General features: G+C 41.8%; 2 protein-coding genes and 1 pseudogene across 6 annotated transcripts in view; all 3 read right to left on the minus strand.

The window, feature by feature from the left end:
- LOC139391712 (engulfment and cell motility protein 1-like) overlaps positions 1 to 650 on the minus strand; it is a 195,343-nt gene extending 194,693 nt beyond the window's left edge. For 2 of the 5 annotated variants that reach the window (XR_011629601.1, XM_071139196.1), the window contains exon 1: positions 503 to 640. The gene's annotated coding sequence lies outside the window, so the exon portion shown is untranslated. Of the gene's footprint in view, positions 1 to 502 lie in introns of all 5 variants that reach the window. The other 3 variants (XM_071139199.1, XM_071139198.1, XM_071139201.1) reach the window with 3 other exon arrangements.
- Positions 651 to 883: 233 nt separating this feature from the next.
- Positions 884 to 14,321, minus strand: LOC139392217 (RP9 pre-mRNA splicing factor). Its single transcript, XM_071140025.1, has 6 exons — positions 14,002 to 14,321; positions 13,645 to 13,675; positions 13,227 to 13,356; positions 8,053 to 8,144; positions 6,843 to 6,904; positions 884 to 3,956 (listed from the first exon to the last, which is right to left on the minus strand). Exons 1-6 carry the CDS (start codon positions 14,145 to 14,147, stop codon positions 3,764 to 3,766), a joined length of 654 nt encoding a protein of 217 aa, XP_070996126.1. The 5' UTR covers positions 14,148 to 14,321; the 3' UTR covers positions 884 to 3,763.
- Positions 14,322 to 15,230: 909 nt separating this feature from the next.
- On the minus strand, positions 15,231 to 18,517 carry LOC139392218 (UPF0711 protein C18orf21 homolog; annotated as a pseudogene).
- Between the last annotated feature and the right edge of the window lie 1,904 nt (positions 18,518 to 20,421).

A 20,421-nucleotide genomic window follows, 5' to 3' on the forward strand; every position in this document is an offset into this window, starting at 1 on the left:
CATTCAATAATCTTCTTATTCATATAAATAACACATCTAAACTGATCGAGGATATATTGTAACTTGCCCTGTATGCTACAGAACTAAGTCTGGACAGAGCTATTTTGTAAACAAGTTATCCACTTGTGTTTCAACAACACACGACTTCATACACGACCTATTTCATGGGAAGTCCAGTGTTCAGGGTGGAATTGTAAACTGGAGGCGAACGAGCCAACTTCAAGAGCGGCTGGATTGTTTTGAGCAAGCGTGTCAATCAACAGAACAGCGCCCAGAACCACTGGCGGCCACTCCTGCTGAAAAGTAGCCTACTGATACAATTTCCAGGGCGCGCAGACTAGGCTACTGTATATAACCTAAAATGTAACACTGGCAGTAACATTGGCAATAGTAGCGAGGTGTTTAATAGCGTGTAGCCTAAATCAGTAGAAGCAAAGAAAAAAACTCAAATGCATGCTTTCTGTGTAGGCTAAATCAAAGAACATTTTGAATGTTTACCAACCTGGCAAAGCGCGGGGACTTATCCTGTGCCAAAGCGCTGATGTTCGGAGTTGGTGTCACAGACAGACAGTCAGTTCTGTGTTTTCTGTCCCTCTCCTGAGCGCTAAATTGTGCAGATGTTTTCACTTCCTCTTTCTTCGCCTTCTGTTGGTTGGCTCCGCTCTCCTCCGAGGCTCGAGCAGCGATGCGAGGGACGTCGACCAATTAAAACCCAACAAACAATTGAACAATTGAATGGGACGACAGGACACTCCCCGTTGATGTGTGGCAATTATTATGATAGCAAATGCATAATGTCATGCTTGAACCTCGGGATAAGCGTTTAATATTTCATAGCTATCGATGAATTAATACATAATATATCAAAGACAGCATATGGGGGTGGGGGTTAGGCCTATAACCTTGTAGCCTACCACCTTTATTTGAAATAAAAGGGGGAAACTGACTTTGATTGGGTAAGACCTTAAAATTAAAATAATATTGAACATTCAAATCTGATACCTTTGGGACATAGCTTCTCCCTAGGTCACGTTTCACAATAGATGTAAACAGACAGTATATAGATGAGAATAATAGACAATCATACAAAAGCTAGAGTACAGTACAGTCAATACCAGACTTAATTAAATTCATGTCATATAGCTACACCTACTGGTTCCAATATCTAAGCTACCCAGCAGGAGAGAGAAAGACATCTTAGAGTGAGTGATCTGAACTGTTGCCACTGTGCCATGCTCACACAGCTCTACTCTCCACAGTATATCAACAGGATTAATGCCTCTACTGTCTGTCTGGAATCTAATCTGGGTTAATGGTGTCCAAACACCCATCCTGATGAACCTGTCTGTATGACTGAATCCTGTGGCCTTCTCTCTAGTACGAGATCACGGCTAGGTCAAAATGAATGAAGCCATGTAATATGGATCGGTATTAAGTGGTGTTGCGTAACACATTTGATTGATATGATCTATCATATGATAGTTAAAATGTGTAAAAATATGTGTATTCTCTTTTTAATACCCACAAGAATTTGTCTGAGCCATCTAAACAGCATAGATTGTTTAGACTTTGAAATAAAATAAAATCTATTCCAGTCATTGACCACAGTACCTTTGAGCCAAGTCGGACCATAACTATAGCCAATGCAATCTGTCAAGTTGACTGTGTCAATTGTGCCATCATTCAATGTTAGGGCCTGATGAGATGGCAGTTTGTGGCAGAGAGAAATGGCATACACAAAAAGACAGATCGTATCCTAATTATCTTTAGACTAACTTCCCTGATCTCAAGACCGTACTGACACTTCCTAACTGACCCTAACCCATTGTCCTGCCCCATAAGATAGAATGGTTCAATATAGAGGTTTCTTTGCTCTAACTTTGCCAAAGTGGCAGTGTCTCAGTGAAAGTAATCTAGGAGATTCATGTCTGCTTCTGTTTAGAGAGAGAGGGCTACGTGGTGCAGCTGGGACACACTGTTTCAATGCTGTTGATTTATCAGAGGCCTTTGGCCAAAGAAAGGAATGGAGGGAGTTGCCATGGGTAGGAGGATGAGAGAGAGGGATGGAGAGAGATCAAATAAAGCTTTCAGTTACTAGGAAATATACACACACACACACACACACACACTACCCATTCTGATGCACAAATAGACCCCTTCAGGCTTAACTACATGCAGAAACCACTAGGACGCTAATCAAAATTCAAATACATCTCCCCCCGAAGGACTCCTTAAACAGTCCTCTTATTGGGGTCATTAAAATAAGCAGCGCATATATCTGGTCCTCCTCTAGCTGATAGGATGTTCATTTAGAGAAGTGTGCTATCATTAGGGAGGGGCAAAGTGGAGAACTATTTTGATGTGCTCTGCAGGGTGTGTTAGTGTGTCTGTATTTTTGTTGTTGTACTGACTACAAAACGGCACATTAGTGAGTCACACTCCCTAGTCAGCCCTGGGCTTTCTGAGGTCTTTCAAGATCAAAGGGTCTTCTTTCTTTGCCTTTCAAAAGGAAACAGTGCTAACCAGTGTTGCTTCTTGAATGGGATATTATAGTGGATAGAGATGTGTCATGCTAAGAATCGATGAAGGACAAGAAAGACCTACACAAAAGTTGGCCGTGCGTTGCATCATTACGCCGATTCTGTTGCAAAAACAATATGCAACATTTACTCATATGGAAAAAACAAACAGGAGTTTCTATTGGACAAATTCAGTTAGGTCCCTCCCCGTTTGGTTCCGTTTATGATTCTTAAAGGTAAATGGTTTCCATGATGAATACACTCCCGCCGGGTGTTGACGGACGGTGGCGATTCAACATGTAGAATCGTCGGGATATAAACAGGAAATGACAGCCAATGTTCTGTGGTCAGAGGTGATAGAACGGCCACCCGTTGAGCACGGCCGATGTCCGTGTTAGCCGGTCTTGTCCTTGTCATTATCAGTCAACGGCCAAACAAAATGCATGCAGTTGAAAAAAATTGTAAGACAATGTGAATAATGACAAATTGAAAGTATTTTTTACTTGCGGCTTCAAGATTAATTTGATGAGTAATTAAGAGGCTTTATCCTTGGCCACGCAGAAATACAGTACATTCTCTCTCCCTTTCTCAAGCTGGATTTAAATAAAATAGTTAAATTTCAACCTCAATTTATTCCAAATATTTATGTACAGTAATAAGCATTCAAACATCCATCAGCGTCATTTGGAAGAAAATAAATATGGAAAAAATATGTTGCAATTTTCCCCACTCTATTTGTCAAACAACAGGCCTACAATCAAGCTAAATACGAAGCAAAACCATCTCTAACAACATGCTCTGTTTTGTCACGTTTTCATTCGGATCTGATTCATCAAGCCAACATCCTTCATAACAGCTACAAACTGATTTCAACTAGTCTGGCTGGCTCAGGCCCCCACGAGCCAGTCATGTCATTACCCATGCTGTAAGGGCTTTCTGAGATCCTCGCCTGAGGGGCCCTACATTCACCATCAGCATTGCGGATCCATAGAATCTTATTCTGTATGATCTAATGGAATAGAGGCATCAACCATATGAGGGATGGGACAAGTCATGCATTATTTAAAGGCTCAGATGGAGGGAAGAATACTGAACCAAAAAGGGTCCTCTAGTGTGCACTTCGTAGTGTGCCATTGAGGCGACCCTGAGCCAATGGGTAAGAACCACCATAGCTGCTCACTGACTGATAGACACTGCAGTGTAGCCATCTCCCTGCTAGAACAATCCAGGTAGGTTCCTATGGCTCAATTGGACTCAGAACAGTCACTGGTTTTGGAGGACTTGTGCTTCCTCTTCTTCTTCCTCTTTTTCTTGTCCTTCTTCTTGTCCTTCTTCTTGTGTTTCCTCTTCTTGCGGTCGCTGGTGGAGGAGGAAGAGGAGGAGCTGTCCGAGTCAGAGGAGGTGGTGTCCTGCAGGAGTTGCTGCAGCTGCTGAATCCTGGAGAGAAAGGAGAAATGGAGAGAGAGAGAAAAAGAGACAGGGAGATGGGTTAGAACCATTCAAGAAGAGGCATGGTATGATGAACTGAAACACAGTACCTTCACACACACACACTTCTTGGAATATCCCAGAGGGTTTTCCTCTATAATCATTGGCCATTTCAGATTTCACTCAGAAGTGTCCCAGGTTATGAAACAAGTCTTCTAACAGTGATGGTCAACTGACAGCTGGAAGGTACTGAGCATGGGGATTATGATGTGCTACAGGTGTTTGCAGCTAGTGCTAAAGTGGGGGGAGAGAGAGAGAGACCATTTCAGGCAGCTAGCAAAGTATCTCTGCAGCTCACACAAGACCAGATCAAATTTCAATATGCTGAAACACTGCCTGAGAAACAACATTTCTCAATAAAATATGGATTTAACGCGAATGATCAAACAGTTCACAGACCGAGGCATCCACTTCCTTTGATTAGCCCAAAACCTTACATTTCCATTGATTCGGTATGCTCAGAGAGGAACAAGAGAGCTTGTGCAAGTTGCAAGAGACTGAAAACAACTCAAACGCGGCGGTTCCCAAGTGATCCTCAAACTTCATTAATTATTCATCAGAGGACGGTTGTCTTCAACGTTGACAACTTCCACCCAGAGAACAGAGATGTAATCATAAGGACTGTTCAAGGCAAGCACTCTGAGAGAGAGCTGGGTTGGCTCGTAGGTCCTCTGGCCAAGTCTACCACGGTTACATTTCACTCTGTCTCTCATATCATCATAGCTTATATGATCCTATAGATTGTAGAACATGTCCATCGCACACTCTCTCTAATCATACTCACATGAATCTCTCATATTGCACCTAATTTCAGATGGCACTTTAAAACTTCCCTATATACACCCAAGTTCACATTCAATGTCGTTCATTGTAGTTTTTAAAGTACTTTTATTCACCTGTTTGATTAAGTGCTCTGTCAGCTTTCAGGATGTGATTGATTTAGCCATTGACTTTAGTGTGTCTTTTGATGACTCTGAGCCTTTTCTTTTTATTACTTCGTTGTTGTTATTTCCCTGTGCTAAAAGGCACTCAGTTAATAATAGACAATTCTGACTGAGACAGTTGAAAAATTAAAGGGTTAGTTCACACTAATTACAAACTTATGTCATCTTAACACTATAACTGGAAAGTAGCCTAGTCTATAAAAGCAGAGTATAGTCAGAGACTGAAGATTTGAGTTTGTTTACTTGGCTGCAGCTAAGCATCAACATTGTTGGGAGAAAAACAAAGAAAATCGTTAAGTCCCCTGTGACTGTGCTCCAAAATAGCTTGTCTGAATCAACAAACATGACTATATTCTCCCTCGTGCAGGTTGGAAATGCAAGTGCTATGGACACAGGACAGGGGACCGAGAGTGTCCCTTCTTCATCATCAAAGGAAACCAGAAACGGAAGCAGTTCAGAGTAGAGGTCCACTGGCATGGCCGATTTCATTGAAATCTACAAGGAGACCGCGTGGCAGGCTGACCACCTGTTACGCGAGTGCAACGTCAAAAGGACCTTGTGGTTGCAAGGAGCCAAGGTAAGTTGCTAGCTAGCATTATACTTATCTTGTAAAAAACAATCAATCTTCACATAATCACTTGTTAACTACACATGGTTGATTTGATATTACTAGGTTAACTAGCGTGTCCTGTGTTGCATATAATCAATGTGGTACCTGTTAATTTATAATTGAATCACAGCCTACATGTACTTCAACTGCGCCAAACGGGTGATGATTTAACAGAAGCGCATTTGCGAAAAAAACACTATCGTTGCACAAATGTACCTAACCATAAACATCAATGCCTTTTCTTAAAATCAATACACAGAAGTATATATTTTTTTAAACCTGCATATTTAGTTAAAAGAAATTCATGTTAGCAGGCAATATTAACTAGGGAAATTGTGTAATTTCTCTTGCGTTCAGTGCAAGCAGAGTCCGGGTATATGTAACAGTTTGAGCCGCCTGGCTCGTTGCGAACTGTGAATTAATTTGCCAGAATTGTACATAATTATGACATAACATTGAAGGCTGTGCAATGTAACAGGAATATTTAGACTGAATTTCACTGAAAGAATAAACGTTTTGTTTTCGAAATTATAGTTTCCGTAATCGACCATATTAATGACCAAAGGCTCATATTTCTGTGTTTATTATATTATAATTAAGTCTATGATTTGATATTTGATAGAGCAGTCTGACTGAGCGGTGGTAGGCAGCAGCAGGCTCGTAAGCATTCATTTAAACAGCACTTTACTGCGTATGCCAACAATTCTTAGCAATGCTTGAAGCAAAGCGCTGTTTATGACTTCAAGCCTATCAACTCCCGAGATTAGGCTGGCAATACTATAGTGCCAAAAAGAACATCCAATAGTCAAAGGTATATTAAATACAAATGGTATAGAGAGAAGTTGTCGACGCGTCATAATTCCTATAATAACTACAACCTAAAACTTGACTTTCTTCTCCAACACTGTTTTTGCATTATTTAAACCAAATTGAACATGTTTAATTATTTATTTAAGACTAAATAGATTGTATTTATGTATTATATTAAGTTCAAATGAAAGTGTTCATTGTTAATTCAGTATTGTTGTAATTGTCAGCCGATTAATCTGTATCAGCTTTTTTTGGTCCTCCAATAATCTGTATCGGCGTTGAAAAATCATAATCGGTCGACCTCTAGTTCAGAGTGGTGAGTCTCGTCCGTCCAATGCACCAGACTGACTACCTTAACGATGACCAACTCCAAACAGTAGAGAAGGGGATAATATTTTCATACATTCTTCTGAAAATATTTTTTGTTGCTAATAAAAGGTTTATATTTTTCATAATACAGCCAGAAAGTACCTCGTTTCTTTTTCATTGCGTTTGTTTTCTCGGATCAGGTCGTACATTGGGTCTTCGTGTGCCTGCAAGAAACAGACGGTTTAGCTACATGTTTACAACATTTCAAAGATAACATACATAGCAAAGCTCCAATGATAACAAGCACTGCAAGGTAAAACTCCATTCAAGTATTGTTTTTAGGCAACATCATTTCCACCCTTTCAACTCTCCTCTGCCGGAATAGCATTTTAAAATATGGTTCTATTACAAGATATGATACACTTGCACTTATGATAATCAATGCAGTGGCATTGTTGCATGCAGGCCTACAGAACAACTGCCCTGTGAATCTGCTGAGGAGTCAAGATCCAGAAGCATCCAGCAGCAGCACAGATACCTAATGCATCCAAAATGGCACCTATTCCCTATATAGTGCACTACTTCGGACCAAAGTCAATATAGTTCCTGGTCAAAAGTAATGCACTATATAGGGAATAGGGTGCCATTTGGGATGCACCTATACTGTATCCAGCTGCATCAATCAAGCATGCTCATGGTCCCAAGTAGGCAAGCACACAGACGTCCCCAGGAGCAGACGTCCCCAAGGGGTTATGGTTGGGACCAGGAGCAGATGTCCCCAAGAGGTTAAGGTTGGGACCAGGAGCAGACGTCCCCAAGGGGTTATGGTTGAGACACGGAGCAGACGTCCCCAACGGGTTATGGTTGAGACCGGGAGCAGACGTCCCCAAGGGCATCCCCAAGGGGTTATGGTTGAGGCAGGGAGCAGACGTCCCCAAGGGGTTATGGTTGAGACCAGGAGCAGACGTCCCCAAGGGGTTATGGTTGAGACCAGGAGCAGACGTCCCCAAGGGCATCCCCAAGGGGTTATGGTTGAGGCAGGGAGCAGACGTCCCCAAGGGGTTATGGTTGAGACCAGGAGCAGACGTCCCCAAGGGGTTATGGTTGAGACCAGGAGCAGACGTCCCCAAGGGGTTATGGTTGAGACCAGGAGCAGACGTCCCCAAGGGGTTATGGTTGAGACCAGGAGCAGACGTCCCCAGGGGCTTATGGTTGAGACCAGGAGCAGGTGTCCTCAAGGGTGTCTGCCAATACCAATCCTGGTCCTAGGGACCATGTTTGTTCAAACCCAGCTGTAACACTTTAAGTAGCCAAAAGGCCTGATGATTAGTTGAAAGATGGATGAATGGATGGATGGACAGATGAGACTCACCACTCTGAACTGCTCCAGTTTCTGGTTTCCTTTGATGAAGAAGGGACACTCTCGGTCCCCTGTCCTGTGTCCATAGCGCTTGCATCTCCAACCTGCACGAGGCGAGGGAGAATATAGTAATGTTTGTACCACAAACACATCTCCTGGCCCCTCAGAAATCACCCAAACAAGCTTGTGTTGAAAGAGATTTATATTTATCTTATATGGCTTGTAGGCTACACCCGTTTATGACTTAGCCTACACCCGTTTATGACTTAGCCTACACCCGTTTATGACTTAGCCTACACCCATTTATGACTTAGCCTACACTCGTTTATGACTTAGCCTTGTTTATGACTTAGCCTACACCTGTTTATGACTTAGCCTACACCTGTTTATGACTTAGCCTACACCTGTTTATGACTTAGCCTACACCTGTTTATGACTTAGCCTACACCTGTTTATGACTTAGCCTACACCTGTTTATGACTTAGCCTACATCTGTTTATGACTTAGCCTACACCTGTTTATGACTTAGCCTACACCTGTTTATGACTTAGCCTACACCTGTTTATGACTTAGCCTACACCTGTTTATGACTTAGCATACACCTGTTTATGACTTAGCCTACATCTGACAAAATGTTTCTCAACTCGTTCTAATCTCCGAAACGACACGCAATTAAAAATCACATTCAAACATTTTGCCAATGTATTATCTGTAACATATTAGGCTTTGGAATAGCACAGGAGAACAAATGAGAACTTTGTAGACTAACCCTGTATGCCTTCTGTCCCCTCGCATATCATGAAAACGAGTGGGAGGAAGGGACAGAGGGAGGGATGGAGGAATTATTGGTGGGAAATAATGAAAGCCTTTGTTCTTTGAGGGACAAGCAGAACAAAAGTTCATCTCCGCTACACTGACTCGAAAATTGAAAAACAATGTAACTGGGAATCAAAATGGCACGGCCTTGCGATCTGGAGGCCGCCTTTGAATTTTTTTTATTTTACTAGGCAAATCAGTTAAGAACAAATTTTTATTTATAATGACAACCTACCAGGGAACAGTGGGTTAACTGCCTTGTTCAGGGGCAGAACGACAGATGTTTATCTTGTCAGCTCTGGGATTCGATTCATTAACCTTTCGGTTATTGGCCCAACGCTCTAACCACTAGGCTACCTGCCACTCCTTATATATGGGGTGGCAGCAATGGTTTGAGAAAATTACAACATTTGAAAGATACATACACATTATCAGGCAAATCTTTTTTTCTATATTTACAACTTAGATCACCTATGCTGGCCTATGGAGTCCCTTAGGAAACCCAACTACCAAATCATCCAATAATGGGATTTCTAAATAAATTATCTAGGCTCCCGAAAGGACTTCTCTCTATAATATATAAACAACTTTAGGAAAGCTCATATTCTGAGCTAGCCATTCAAAAGTATGGTTCACAGAATATGGACAGAATATGACCTTGGCATCTCGTAATCTGAACCATCAACTTATACATTTTAAGTTAACAGACTGTATTTAATACCAAGGAAATGTTTTACGGTGAGAATTGCCAAAACTCCCAACTGTCCCCTAAATAAGGTAGGCACATTCATCCATATGATGTGGGAGTGCACTGCAGTTAAATGTTTCTGGGGCAAAATTACAAAATACATTTAGAAGTGCATGAATCCAAACATTTAATGCTTAGCATCTACTATATTACTTAACAAGGATAGCTCCTTGAATCTCTCAATCAATCAATCAGAGACAATTCCTGGATCCCCCCCCCCCAAAAAAAGATGTTGGCTCTTAGATGGCAATCACCTCACTCTCTCCCATTTAACCAGTAGATACAGTTACTATTAGAATTTATACCATTAGATGTAGCGACAGAGAGAATTAATGGTGCTAGTCAAGGAACAATTGAGGCCTGGACAAATATACTTGACTCTGTAAAGAATAATCTTGTTTAAAGCCCAACACATACATAATATATACAGTACAAGTCAAAACTTTGGACACACCTACTTATTCAAGGCTTTTTCTTTATTTTGACTATTTTCTACATGTAGAACAATAGTGAAGACATCAAAACTATGAAACAACACACATGGAATCATGGTGTAACCAAGTGTTCAACAAATCAAAATATACTTTATATTTTAGATCCTTCAAAGTAGCCACCCTTTGCGTTGATGGGAGCTTTGCACACTCTTGGCATTCTCTCAACCAGTTTAACCTGGAATGCCTTTCCAACAGTTTTGAAAGAGTTCCCACATATACTGAGCACTTGTTGGCTGCTTTGTTGACTAGAACCAAAAAAATGGATCATATTACTCCAGTGCTAGCCACCCTACACTGGCTTCCTGTCAAGGCAAGGGCTGATTTCAAGGTTTTACTGCTAACCTACAAAGCATTACATGGGCTTGCTCCTACCTATCTCTCTGATTTGGTCCTGCCGTACATACCTACACGTACGCTACGGTCATAAGACGCAGGCCTCCTAATTGTCCCTAGAATTTCTAAGCAAACAGCTGGAGCCAGGGCTTTCTCCTATAGAGCTCAATTTTTATGGAATGGTCTGCCTACCCATGTGCGAGACGCAAACTCGGTCTCAACCTTTAAGTCTTTACTGAAGACTTAGTGGGTCATATGATTGAGTGTAGTCTGGCCCAGGAGTGTGAAGGTGAACGGAAAGGCTCTGGAACAACGAACCGACCTTGCTGTCTCTGCCTGGCCGGTTCCCCTCTTTCCACTGGGATTCTCTGCCTCTAACCCTATTGCAGGGGCTGAGTCACTGGCTCTTTCATACCGTCCCTAGGAGGGGTGCATCACTTGAGTGGGTTGAGTCACTGATGTGATCTTCCTGTCTGGGTTGGCGCCCCCCTTGGGTTGTGCCGTGGCGGAGATCTTTGTGGGCTATACTCGGCCTTGTCTCAGGATGGTAAGTTGGAGGTTGAAGATATCCCTCTAGTGGTGTGGGGGCTGTGCTTTGGCAAAGTGGGTGGGGTTATATCCTTCCTGTTTGGCCCTGTCCGGGGGTGCCGTCGGATGGGGCCACAGTGTCTCCTGACCCCTCCTGTCTCAGCCTCCAGTTTTATGCTGCGGTAGTTTATGTGTCGGGGGGCTAGGGTCAGTTTGTTATATCTGGAGTACTTCTCCTGTCCTATCTGGTGTCCTGTGTGAATTTAAGTATGCTCTCTCTAATTCTCTCTTTCTCTCGGAGGAGGACCTGTGCCCTAGGACCATGCCTCAGGACTACCTGACATGATGACTCCTTGCTGTCCCCAGTCCACCTGGCCGTGCTGCTGCTCCAGTTTCAACTGTTCTGCCTGTGATTATTATTATTTGACCATGCTGGTCATTTATGAACATTTGAACATCTTGGCCATGTTCTGTTATAATCTCTACCCGGCACAGCCAGAAGAGGACTGGCCACCCCACATAGCCTGGTTCCTCTCTAGGTTTCTTCCTAGGTTTTGGCCTTTCTAGGGAGTTTTTCCTAGCCATCGTGCTTCTACACCTGCATTGCTTGCTGTTTGGGGTTTTAGGCTGGGTTTCTATACAGCACTTTGAGATATTAGCTGATGTACGAAGGGCTATATAAATAAATTTGATTTTCCTTCACTCTGCGGCCCAACTCATCCCAAACCATCGCAATTGGGTTGAGGTCAGGTGATTGTGGAGGCCAGGTCATCTGATGCAGCATTCCATCACTCTCCTTGGTCAAATAGCCCTTACACAGCCTGGAGGTGTGTTTTGTTCTGTTGAAAAACAGATTATAGTTCCACTAAGCGCAAACCAGATGGGATGGCGTATCGCTGCAGAATGCTGTGGTAGCCATTCTGGTTAAGTGTGCCTTGAATTCTAAATAAATCACAGTGTCACCAGCAAAGCACCCCCACACCATCACACCTCCTCCATGCTTCACGGTGGGAACCACACATGCAGAGATCATCCGTTTACCTACTCTGCGTCTCACAAAGACACAATGGTTGGAACCAAAAATCTCAAATTTGGACTCATCTGACCAAAGGACAGATGCCCACTGGTGTAATGTCCATTGCTCATGTTTCTTGGCCCAAGCAAGTCTCTTCTTCTTATTGGTGTCCTTTAGTAGTGGTTTCTTTGCAGCAATTTGACCACGAAGGCCTGATTCACACAGTCTCCTCTTAACAGTTAATGTTGAAATGTGTCTGTTACTTGAACTCTGTGAAGGATTTATTTGGGCTTCAATTTCTGGGCCTGGTAACTCAAATGAACTTATCCTCTGTAGCAGAGGTGACTCTGGGTATTCCTTTCCTGTGGTGGTCCTCATGAGGGCCAGTGTCATCACAGCGCTTGATGGTTTTTGCAATTGCACTTGAAGAAACTTTCAAAGTTCTCAAAATGTTCCAGATTGCCTGACCTTAATGTCTTAAAGTAATGGACGGTCATTTCTCTTTGGTTATTTGAGCTGTTCTTGCCGTAATATGGACATGGTCTTTTACCAAATAGGGCAATCTTTTGTATACCACCCCTACCTTGTCACAACACAACTGATGCTTAAACGCATTGAGGAAATAAATTCCACAAATTAACTTTTAACAAGGCGCACCTGTTAATTGAAATGCATTCCAGGTGACTACCTCATGAAGCTGGTTGAGAGAATGCCAAAAGTGTGCAGAGCTGTCAAGGCAAAGGGTGGATCATTTGAAGAACCTCAAATATAAAAAATATTTGGATTTGTTTAACACTTTTTTGGTTACAACATGATTCCATGTGTTTTATAGTTTTGATGTCTTAAATATTATTCTACAATGTAGAAAATAGTAAAAATAAAGAAAAACCCTTGAATGAGTAGGTGTCCAAACTTTTGACTGGTACTATATGTATATAGCCGGGTAGGGGAGCAGGGGGTGACTGACGAACAACCCTAGTTGCTTGAGGGGGTGGGGAAACATGATTTCCGGGAGTGGAACTGTTGGATGGAGACATGTTGGGGATGGGAGGTTTGGTTGGTGGAGGCCCACTTATTTGAGTTTTTTCCTGTTTAAACGTAATTAATTATTATTTATTTTTGTATTTCTTACTGTTTTATTTTGAGTGGCAGCCTACAGGTACAGGTTTTATAAACATATAATCTGAAATGGATAATGTACCTGCATTGTGGATGCAGGACACTCATAATAACCCTCTGTGTTTAAACTCACACTGCATGACCTTCACCTCCTTCCCCAGAGGCATCCACAGCCCTTTGGTGGGGGCGTGAGCCAGGAAGTCCCTAGCATCCTCATTTCCTGGATCAGCAGGAATACAGTCCTCTGGTTTGTACTCCTCCGCCTACAAAAAGTCACTGTTTCAAGGTGATGCAAGATGCCACATATTGCAGTTTCCATAATAATGTATTTTAGCCTGAGTGTCAGTCTGCTTGTGCTCTCATGCCAACTCCTTGTAACTCATCGTCATGCTTTGGCTTGACAACAACAGACAGAGCTGGCAAGAACACAAACGGATCTTGGACCAGGTTAAATACATGTCCTTCTACTGATAAATGAGTTATTCCATAATATTTCTGTGATTCATTAACTGGTAATAACGCAAGTAGACAAACATGTGCATCTACTAGACCTTTATGAGTCCAGGAGGAGGTTTTTCATAACTGCATAGAGGGGAAAAGAAAACAGTGCTTGTGAGAATAAATACGATGATCCAATTTGTGCGTAGGTAGCTAGGTACCCCTTGAACCAGTATCTGAGCAAATGAGACGATGATATGAATCATGTCACACGCATCGTCTCCCTTGTCCAGATGCTGGTTAAGGTACGGTACCCCGTGTGCAACTTCTACCAGCCAAGGCACAGTCTCATAACTGAAATGATGGAATGAGTTGTTAGCATTAAGGCTAAATCCCAAGGCAGATCAACTACAGTTACGTTTTATTAATACACAATTTCGATACCACCGAAAAGGGTGTCATTTACTCACAAGGTCTCCAAATGCTTCAGCTTTTGCACTTCTTGGTTGAGTTTTCTCGCTTGTTTCTTGAGTTTTTCTACATCGTGTTTTGATTCCTTGTGCCTTTTGCGGTCCCCTCTGTCCTCCGAGTCTCTCGATCTCTTTCTACTAGACATTGCAATGTCATTAGGTAACTAGCTATGTTTATGAAATAAACGTTTAATTTGAGTTTGATACGATTTCCAATCACAAATTCGTTGAAGTGAATCACTTTTTAGAGAAAATACATTCGGGACTACGTCAGGACATTTTTCTCGAACTCTGCACAGCTACTTCCTGTTTCTGTTTGCGCATGCCATCTGTAAACGCAGCGCCGCCTGCAGGTCAAATGTAGTCGAGGACGCTTGATCAACAGCAATGTCTATGGTTGGGTAAGGTGAGGTCTGTGGTGGTTTATAAAGAGCATTTATTCATGCCATTCTTCTTTGGAGTTTAGTGGCAGTTATCCTTATCAGCGAAGGAGCCCAAGCTATATTATACGCAATAATGTTCTTATGAACAGTCTACGTGTGGAACCAAAGGGCTCCCAAGGGGAGCAGCAGTCTAAGGCACTGCATCTCAGTGCTAGAGGCATCACTACAGATCCTGGTACGAGCCCGGGCTGTATCATTCCCGGCCGTGATTGGGAGTCCCATAAGGCGACGCACAATTGGCCCAGCGTCATCTGGGTTAAGTGGGGGTCTGGATGGGGTACGCCATCATTGTAAAATAAGAATTTGTTCTTAACTGACTTGCCTAGTTAAATTAAAAGGGACAATTTGGGATTCATACTCTAAAACCATTTTTGGATGTTAAATTAATGAGCCATTGATCATTTTAACTTAAAAATGCCTCATGAGTTGTTAAACTGCTTGCTTTGTAAACAATGTAATTATAAACAGTATAGTTTCAAAACATGGTTCAACTATAATCTTGATCTCGTGGATCGTCAGTCCTTGCAACAATAGCTCTGAATTTGCATGGTTACATTTATACAGCCCCATTCCTGAGGTGTTTGTCAGAACATGTAGTGGGGTACCCTTAATGTTCTGTAGCACTTAAAAATGTGTAAGCTGTGAATGCCAGTGTAGGAAAGTACTTAAGTAGTAATTCAAAGTATTTTTACAGTATCTGTACTTTACATCACTACATTCCTAAAAGAACAATGTACTTTTTACTCCACACATTCCCCCCCCCCACCCAACACCCAAAAGTACTCGTTACAGTTTTAATGCTTAACAGGACAGGAAAAGATACAATTCACACAGTCATCAAGAGAACCCCCCTGGTCATCCGTACTGCCTCTGAGCTGACGGACTCACTAAACACAATTTGTAAATGATGTCTGAGTGTTGGAGTGTGCCCCTGGTGAGCCATAAATAACAAAATGGCACCATCTGGTTTGCTTAAAGGAATTAAAAGTTACTTATAATTTTGATAAAAATACATTTTTAATATTTTACTGGGTGAATTTCACTTGAGGAATATTCTATTAAAGTATCCTTACTTTTACTCAAGTATGAGAATTGGGTAGACATATCTTCTTGAAGTTCTATCATGTAACACAGTAATAAGAATACCTAAAAACATTTATTTCACAGAAGCAAGGTGTAAAAGGAATATAAAATGTGAGGTATTTCAGTATTCTGTGAAATGCTACAGACTCACACATTGGATTAATTAAACATGTCACTAAATGCAATAAAGTGTGTTGGAACAAAAGCAGTCTAATTGACATTGTAAATCAAAACATTAAAAAAACAACTTCAAAACAGGTAAAAGGTGAAGCCTTCAAACAGCAAAACCCATCTTCAACAAACATGAAACCACTGAAAGAAAGTCACGTTTGCATTGTCATTAAGGTTCAGGCATATAAACTATTTCAATGTTAAGTTGATGCGTCCCATTCATCCAAATATGATCTCAAAACCACCAGTACACAAAAATTTGACCTTTACATAAAAGTAAAACATTTGGCAGTGATCATAAAATAGTAGAGCCACACAAACAAACCTGTAAACAGCTACAGATCATCTCTACTTGGATAGTAACCTCAAGAGAAGAGTGGGAAAGTCTATGAAAATAAATGACAACCAAGTAAAAAATAAACAAAGTTCAAGAAGCATGAAACTTAAGCGTGAATATAAATGTGTAAGTAATTTATCATATAAATGTGATTGTAACAAATAAAAATCACCCTCTCAATCAAAACATCCTATAACTCGAATTAAGTTATTCTGCTTGCCTCATAAATAACATGGAAGAAAAGGGGGAGCTTTGCTTCCTATGCAGTTCCCACCATCCATAGGGACAATGGAATTCCTGGACGATGCCGTGGTGTGGAGCCATTATGTTTGAACAGCTCTACGGAAGGGGGACCTCAGGGGTAGTTGGGAGGGGCAAGTTAAAAAAATATATAGAAAAAAAAGTTAGTGCAACAGGAGGCCCTGTATTACTTATTGACTGACTGCTGACCCATCCCCCGTTCTGAATTCCAGGAGGACCATTCTGAATTGCAAGCAGGCCAAAGAGCCTGGTGCGTCAGTGTCATATCATGGTGGTGAAAAGGCTGACTGTTGGGTCATTGCAGTGGAGCCAAGTGTTTGTCAGTCATTCAGAGGGAGGATAGTAAAGTCTTTGAGTCCTCCCCTTGGTCTTCTGGTTGTCTTCCAGCATGAGGAACCTCTTGAGGCGGGAGAAGGCAGACTTCTTCACACTGGCGGGCTTGGAGGCCAAGGAGGAACTGCTGGTCTCAGAGGATATCGACCTGGAAATAATCATGCCAGAATCTACACACTGACACAGATTAAAGGTGACCTATTGAAAAGTGTAGGACCACAGTGTCCATCAGTTTAGTGATATCATCCATTGCCCTCACTTCTCAAGAAGTCCCTTAAATGCTGATTTTCACCTAGGCGAGATGTAGACTATATAAATAAAATATGTGACAAAGTAGGTACCAGAGGCCTGCTATTCTTTGTTTACCTTGGCGTACTGCAGGGTGTCTTGTCATTGGGGGCAGACTTTGGTATGCCCATGGCATTGTTTCTGTTGGTCGACTGGGGACTGTTGCGTTTGCCTGTGCTCCCGTGGCTCTTGGAGAGAGCGGCCATGAAGTCCCTGTTGACACCGTTGTGCCTGGACGTGTTGTTATAGGTGTGGCAGGTAGCCATCTATGATAGGGAGAGGCGGACGGGATGAGATTATAAATGTGAGTAATGGGTCTGTCTTTACAGGTGACAAACTCATTTCCATTTAATTTCACATAAGGAACATGATTCTCCCGTGGAGATGTTTTTCAAAATCGATCCTTACAAGGACAAAGACCATATGATCCCTGGTCAAAAGTAATGAACTACATAGGGAACAGAGTAATGATTTAAGCGGTAAAACAAAAACAGGATCTAAACCATTACTTTTTTTGGTTGAAACAGTTCAGAACTTCATTTTGCTGGTTGGAAAGAAAATAAATAAAAAAGTTGTTCAAAACTAAACGATTAGAAAAATATTTTGGTTCCAACCCCTGCTCAAGACGGTCACTCAGTCATTCTCAGCATTTCAAATATTTCCTCGTTGCGCTTTCCATGAAATATTGTGTGCATGTAAATCAAATGCAATGAGGCACATGCAAAGCCTATGACATCTAGCCTAATCGATTTACTATATGACATTGGAAATGCAATACACACTTGAAACTAAAACACTGGGAGTCAATGTCACAATGTTGTTCATGTGATACAAGAAAATGATTGGCATCTCCTGGAACCCTGCCTGTCCTGCCCGACAACAACCCTTTGTGGCCTGAAAGTTTAAAGTGCGTGTGGTCATTTTATGATTTGGTACTATAAACAGCCACACAACGGGCCTGTCACACCGTCCACTGAAACGTTACCAGCCTATAACGTGCCCTGCAGCACATAAAAATAACAGGCGTCAGTCAGTCAGTCACCCGTGAGCAAATCCTTACTCAAGCAGATCAAAGTGTTATGCTTGTAGTAACAGAACGATGACGACGTCAGGACTCCCATAATCTCTCGTTGACAGACTACGTAAACATTTTTTAGATTTTAGTTCTGGGTTAACCGAGAAAAGGACACACCAAAAACAACATCACTGACAAGCACATCCCAAATGATATCCCAAACCTTTGATACCAACACATCCATCATCTCCCTGAGGCAAACTGCATCCATAGGAGTTATACGAAACAGAAACAAAAACGCAGTGTCAGTATATTCGGAGTCAGGCTGATGCTGTGCAAAACAACTCACCGAGACGAAAGTAGCCATACTGCTGCGGAGGGTCTAGACTAGTCAAACAGATGCCGGACTAGTTTCTCTGAACTAGTTGACAGAAGTTATCAAAGTAAAGTTTCGCTGAACCAGTGAATTAAACAAGCAGGAGCTTCGCGCTATCTCTGTTTGAAGGAGCCTGGTGTTCCCAGCTTTATAAAGTAGAGAGCAGCAGAGGCCGAGCCCAACAGCTGTTCAGCCAATCTTTCAACAGCAGAGGCGGGAGGGGGCTGGGAGTTGAAATGTTTTTTGATTTACCCGGTTGTGTTGTCACGGACTGTCACTGGAGCCACTTCCAATGCCAACAACCCTAATCCATACTCACATCCTCCAGCAAACTCTGGATTAAAGTACTCCCTGGAAGACGAAAAAAAACTATGAAAACAGAATGATACTCTCAGACACGCTGAAAAGGTTTCCCCTATTTAGATTAGGTGGTGATGTATAGATATCGCCTTATTTTTTTTGCAGGGTTAAATAAGGCCATAAAGGAAGTTAGTCAATGGTAATATGGCCAAAAATCGGCACAATCGGGTGTTCCATTTTCACATATAATTTTGCACATCATAGGCTGGGAACTTCAGACAAAGAAATCAATATTTTGACTATTAGCATTCGTTCAATACATTTAAAAATAATACAAGTACCATACAGACAGTGACAGTCTTTGATAATGGAACCTGGCAGGTATCCACTTGTTTTCTCATCTGATTTTTACATACATATTAAAGGGGAAGTTCAGTATTTTACAACATCATGTTAGATGGTTCCTCTCCCTGAAGAGAATAAACTGTAATCTATGTTTTGGTTCTCTAAACAGCCATGACATATTTAAGCTAACTTTAGCTACAGGCAGCTAGCTCAGGTGGCTAAAGTTAGTGGTGTCTTAAAAGAAAACAGAGTCATGGATGACAGTTTCCTCTAACCCATAGTCTACTTTCAGGGTGAGGAACCAGAGAAAATTAAGTTGAAAAATACTGAACTTATATGTGAACAATATATTTGGACTGGGGACAAGAACTGTGTGCCACCAATATTGAGGGGAAAATACAACCCTGGCCTAAAAATGACCACCACTGCATTCAGAATGTCCTACTGATCTATATCAAGACATACTTTTACGTAGGCTGATTCATATCTGCTATGCAGCCATTGTATAAAAGTAGACAGTAAAAGTTGTATTTATAGGTGATCCTAACAAAATATTCTAACAGTGCCATGGTGTCAAAATGTGAACAGCAATGACTACTAACTTTGTCTGTCCTAGAATAGAATGTTAAGGGTGAACAAAACATTAGGAACACCTGCTCTTTGCACAACATAGCTTTCACCTGGATTCAAGTGGTCAGCCTATGATCCCTTATTGATGACACTTGTTAAATCCATTTTCAAATCGGTGTAGATGAAGAGGAGGAGGAGACAGGTTAAATAATTATCTTTAAGCCTTGAGACATGGATTGTGTATGTGAGCAATTCAGAGGGTGAATAGGTAAGACAAAATATTTAAGTGCCTTTGAACAGGATATGGTAGTAGGTTCCAGGCACAACGGTTTGAGTGTGTCAAGAACTGCAACGCTGCTGGGTTTCACAAGTTTCCCATTAAGAATGGTCCACCACCCAAAGGACATCAACCAACATGACACATCTGTGGGAAGCATTGGAGTCAACATGGGCCGGCATTCCTGTGGAACACTTTCGACATCTTGAAGAGTTCATGCCCTAATGAATTTAGCCTATTCCGAGGGCAAAACAGGGTGCAATGCAATATTAGGAAGGTGTTCCTGTTTTATACACTGGGTCTGAATATGGAGACATCTCTGGTACACCCACTCCGCAGGTTGTCCAAACTTGGTATCCCCTTACACTTTTTGATCACATAATGTCCATGATTGGCTAGTAGGGAGTCCACACACCTGTCCATACTAGCATACCATTTAGAATGCATGCCTAATAAATTGCTTCATACCAAGAAGTATGCAAGTGTGGATAGTTCTTTAGATACTGAAAGGGAAGAACTCAATCCAACAGAGAATGCTGCCCTTAAGGCAGGGTAGTCAAATTCATTCCACAGAGGGCCAAGTGTCTGCAGGTTTTATTTTTTTCCTTTCAATTAAAACCT

Source organism: Oncorhynchus clarkii, chromosome 32, assembly GCF_045791955.1.
Source record: "Oncorhynchus clarkii lewisi isolate Uvic-CL-2024 chromosome 32, UVic_Ocla_1.0, whole genome shotgun sequence".
Taxonomy (NCBI): domain Eukaryota; kingdom Metazoa; phylum Chordata; class Actinopteri; order Salmoniformes; family Salmonidae; genus Oncorhynchus; species Oncorhynchus clarkii.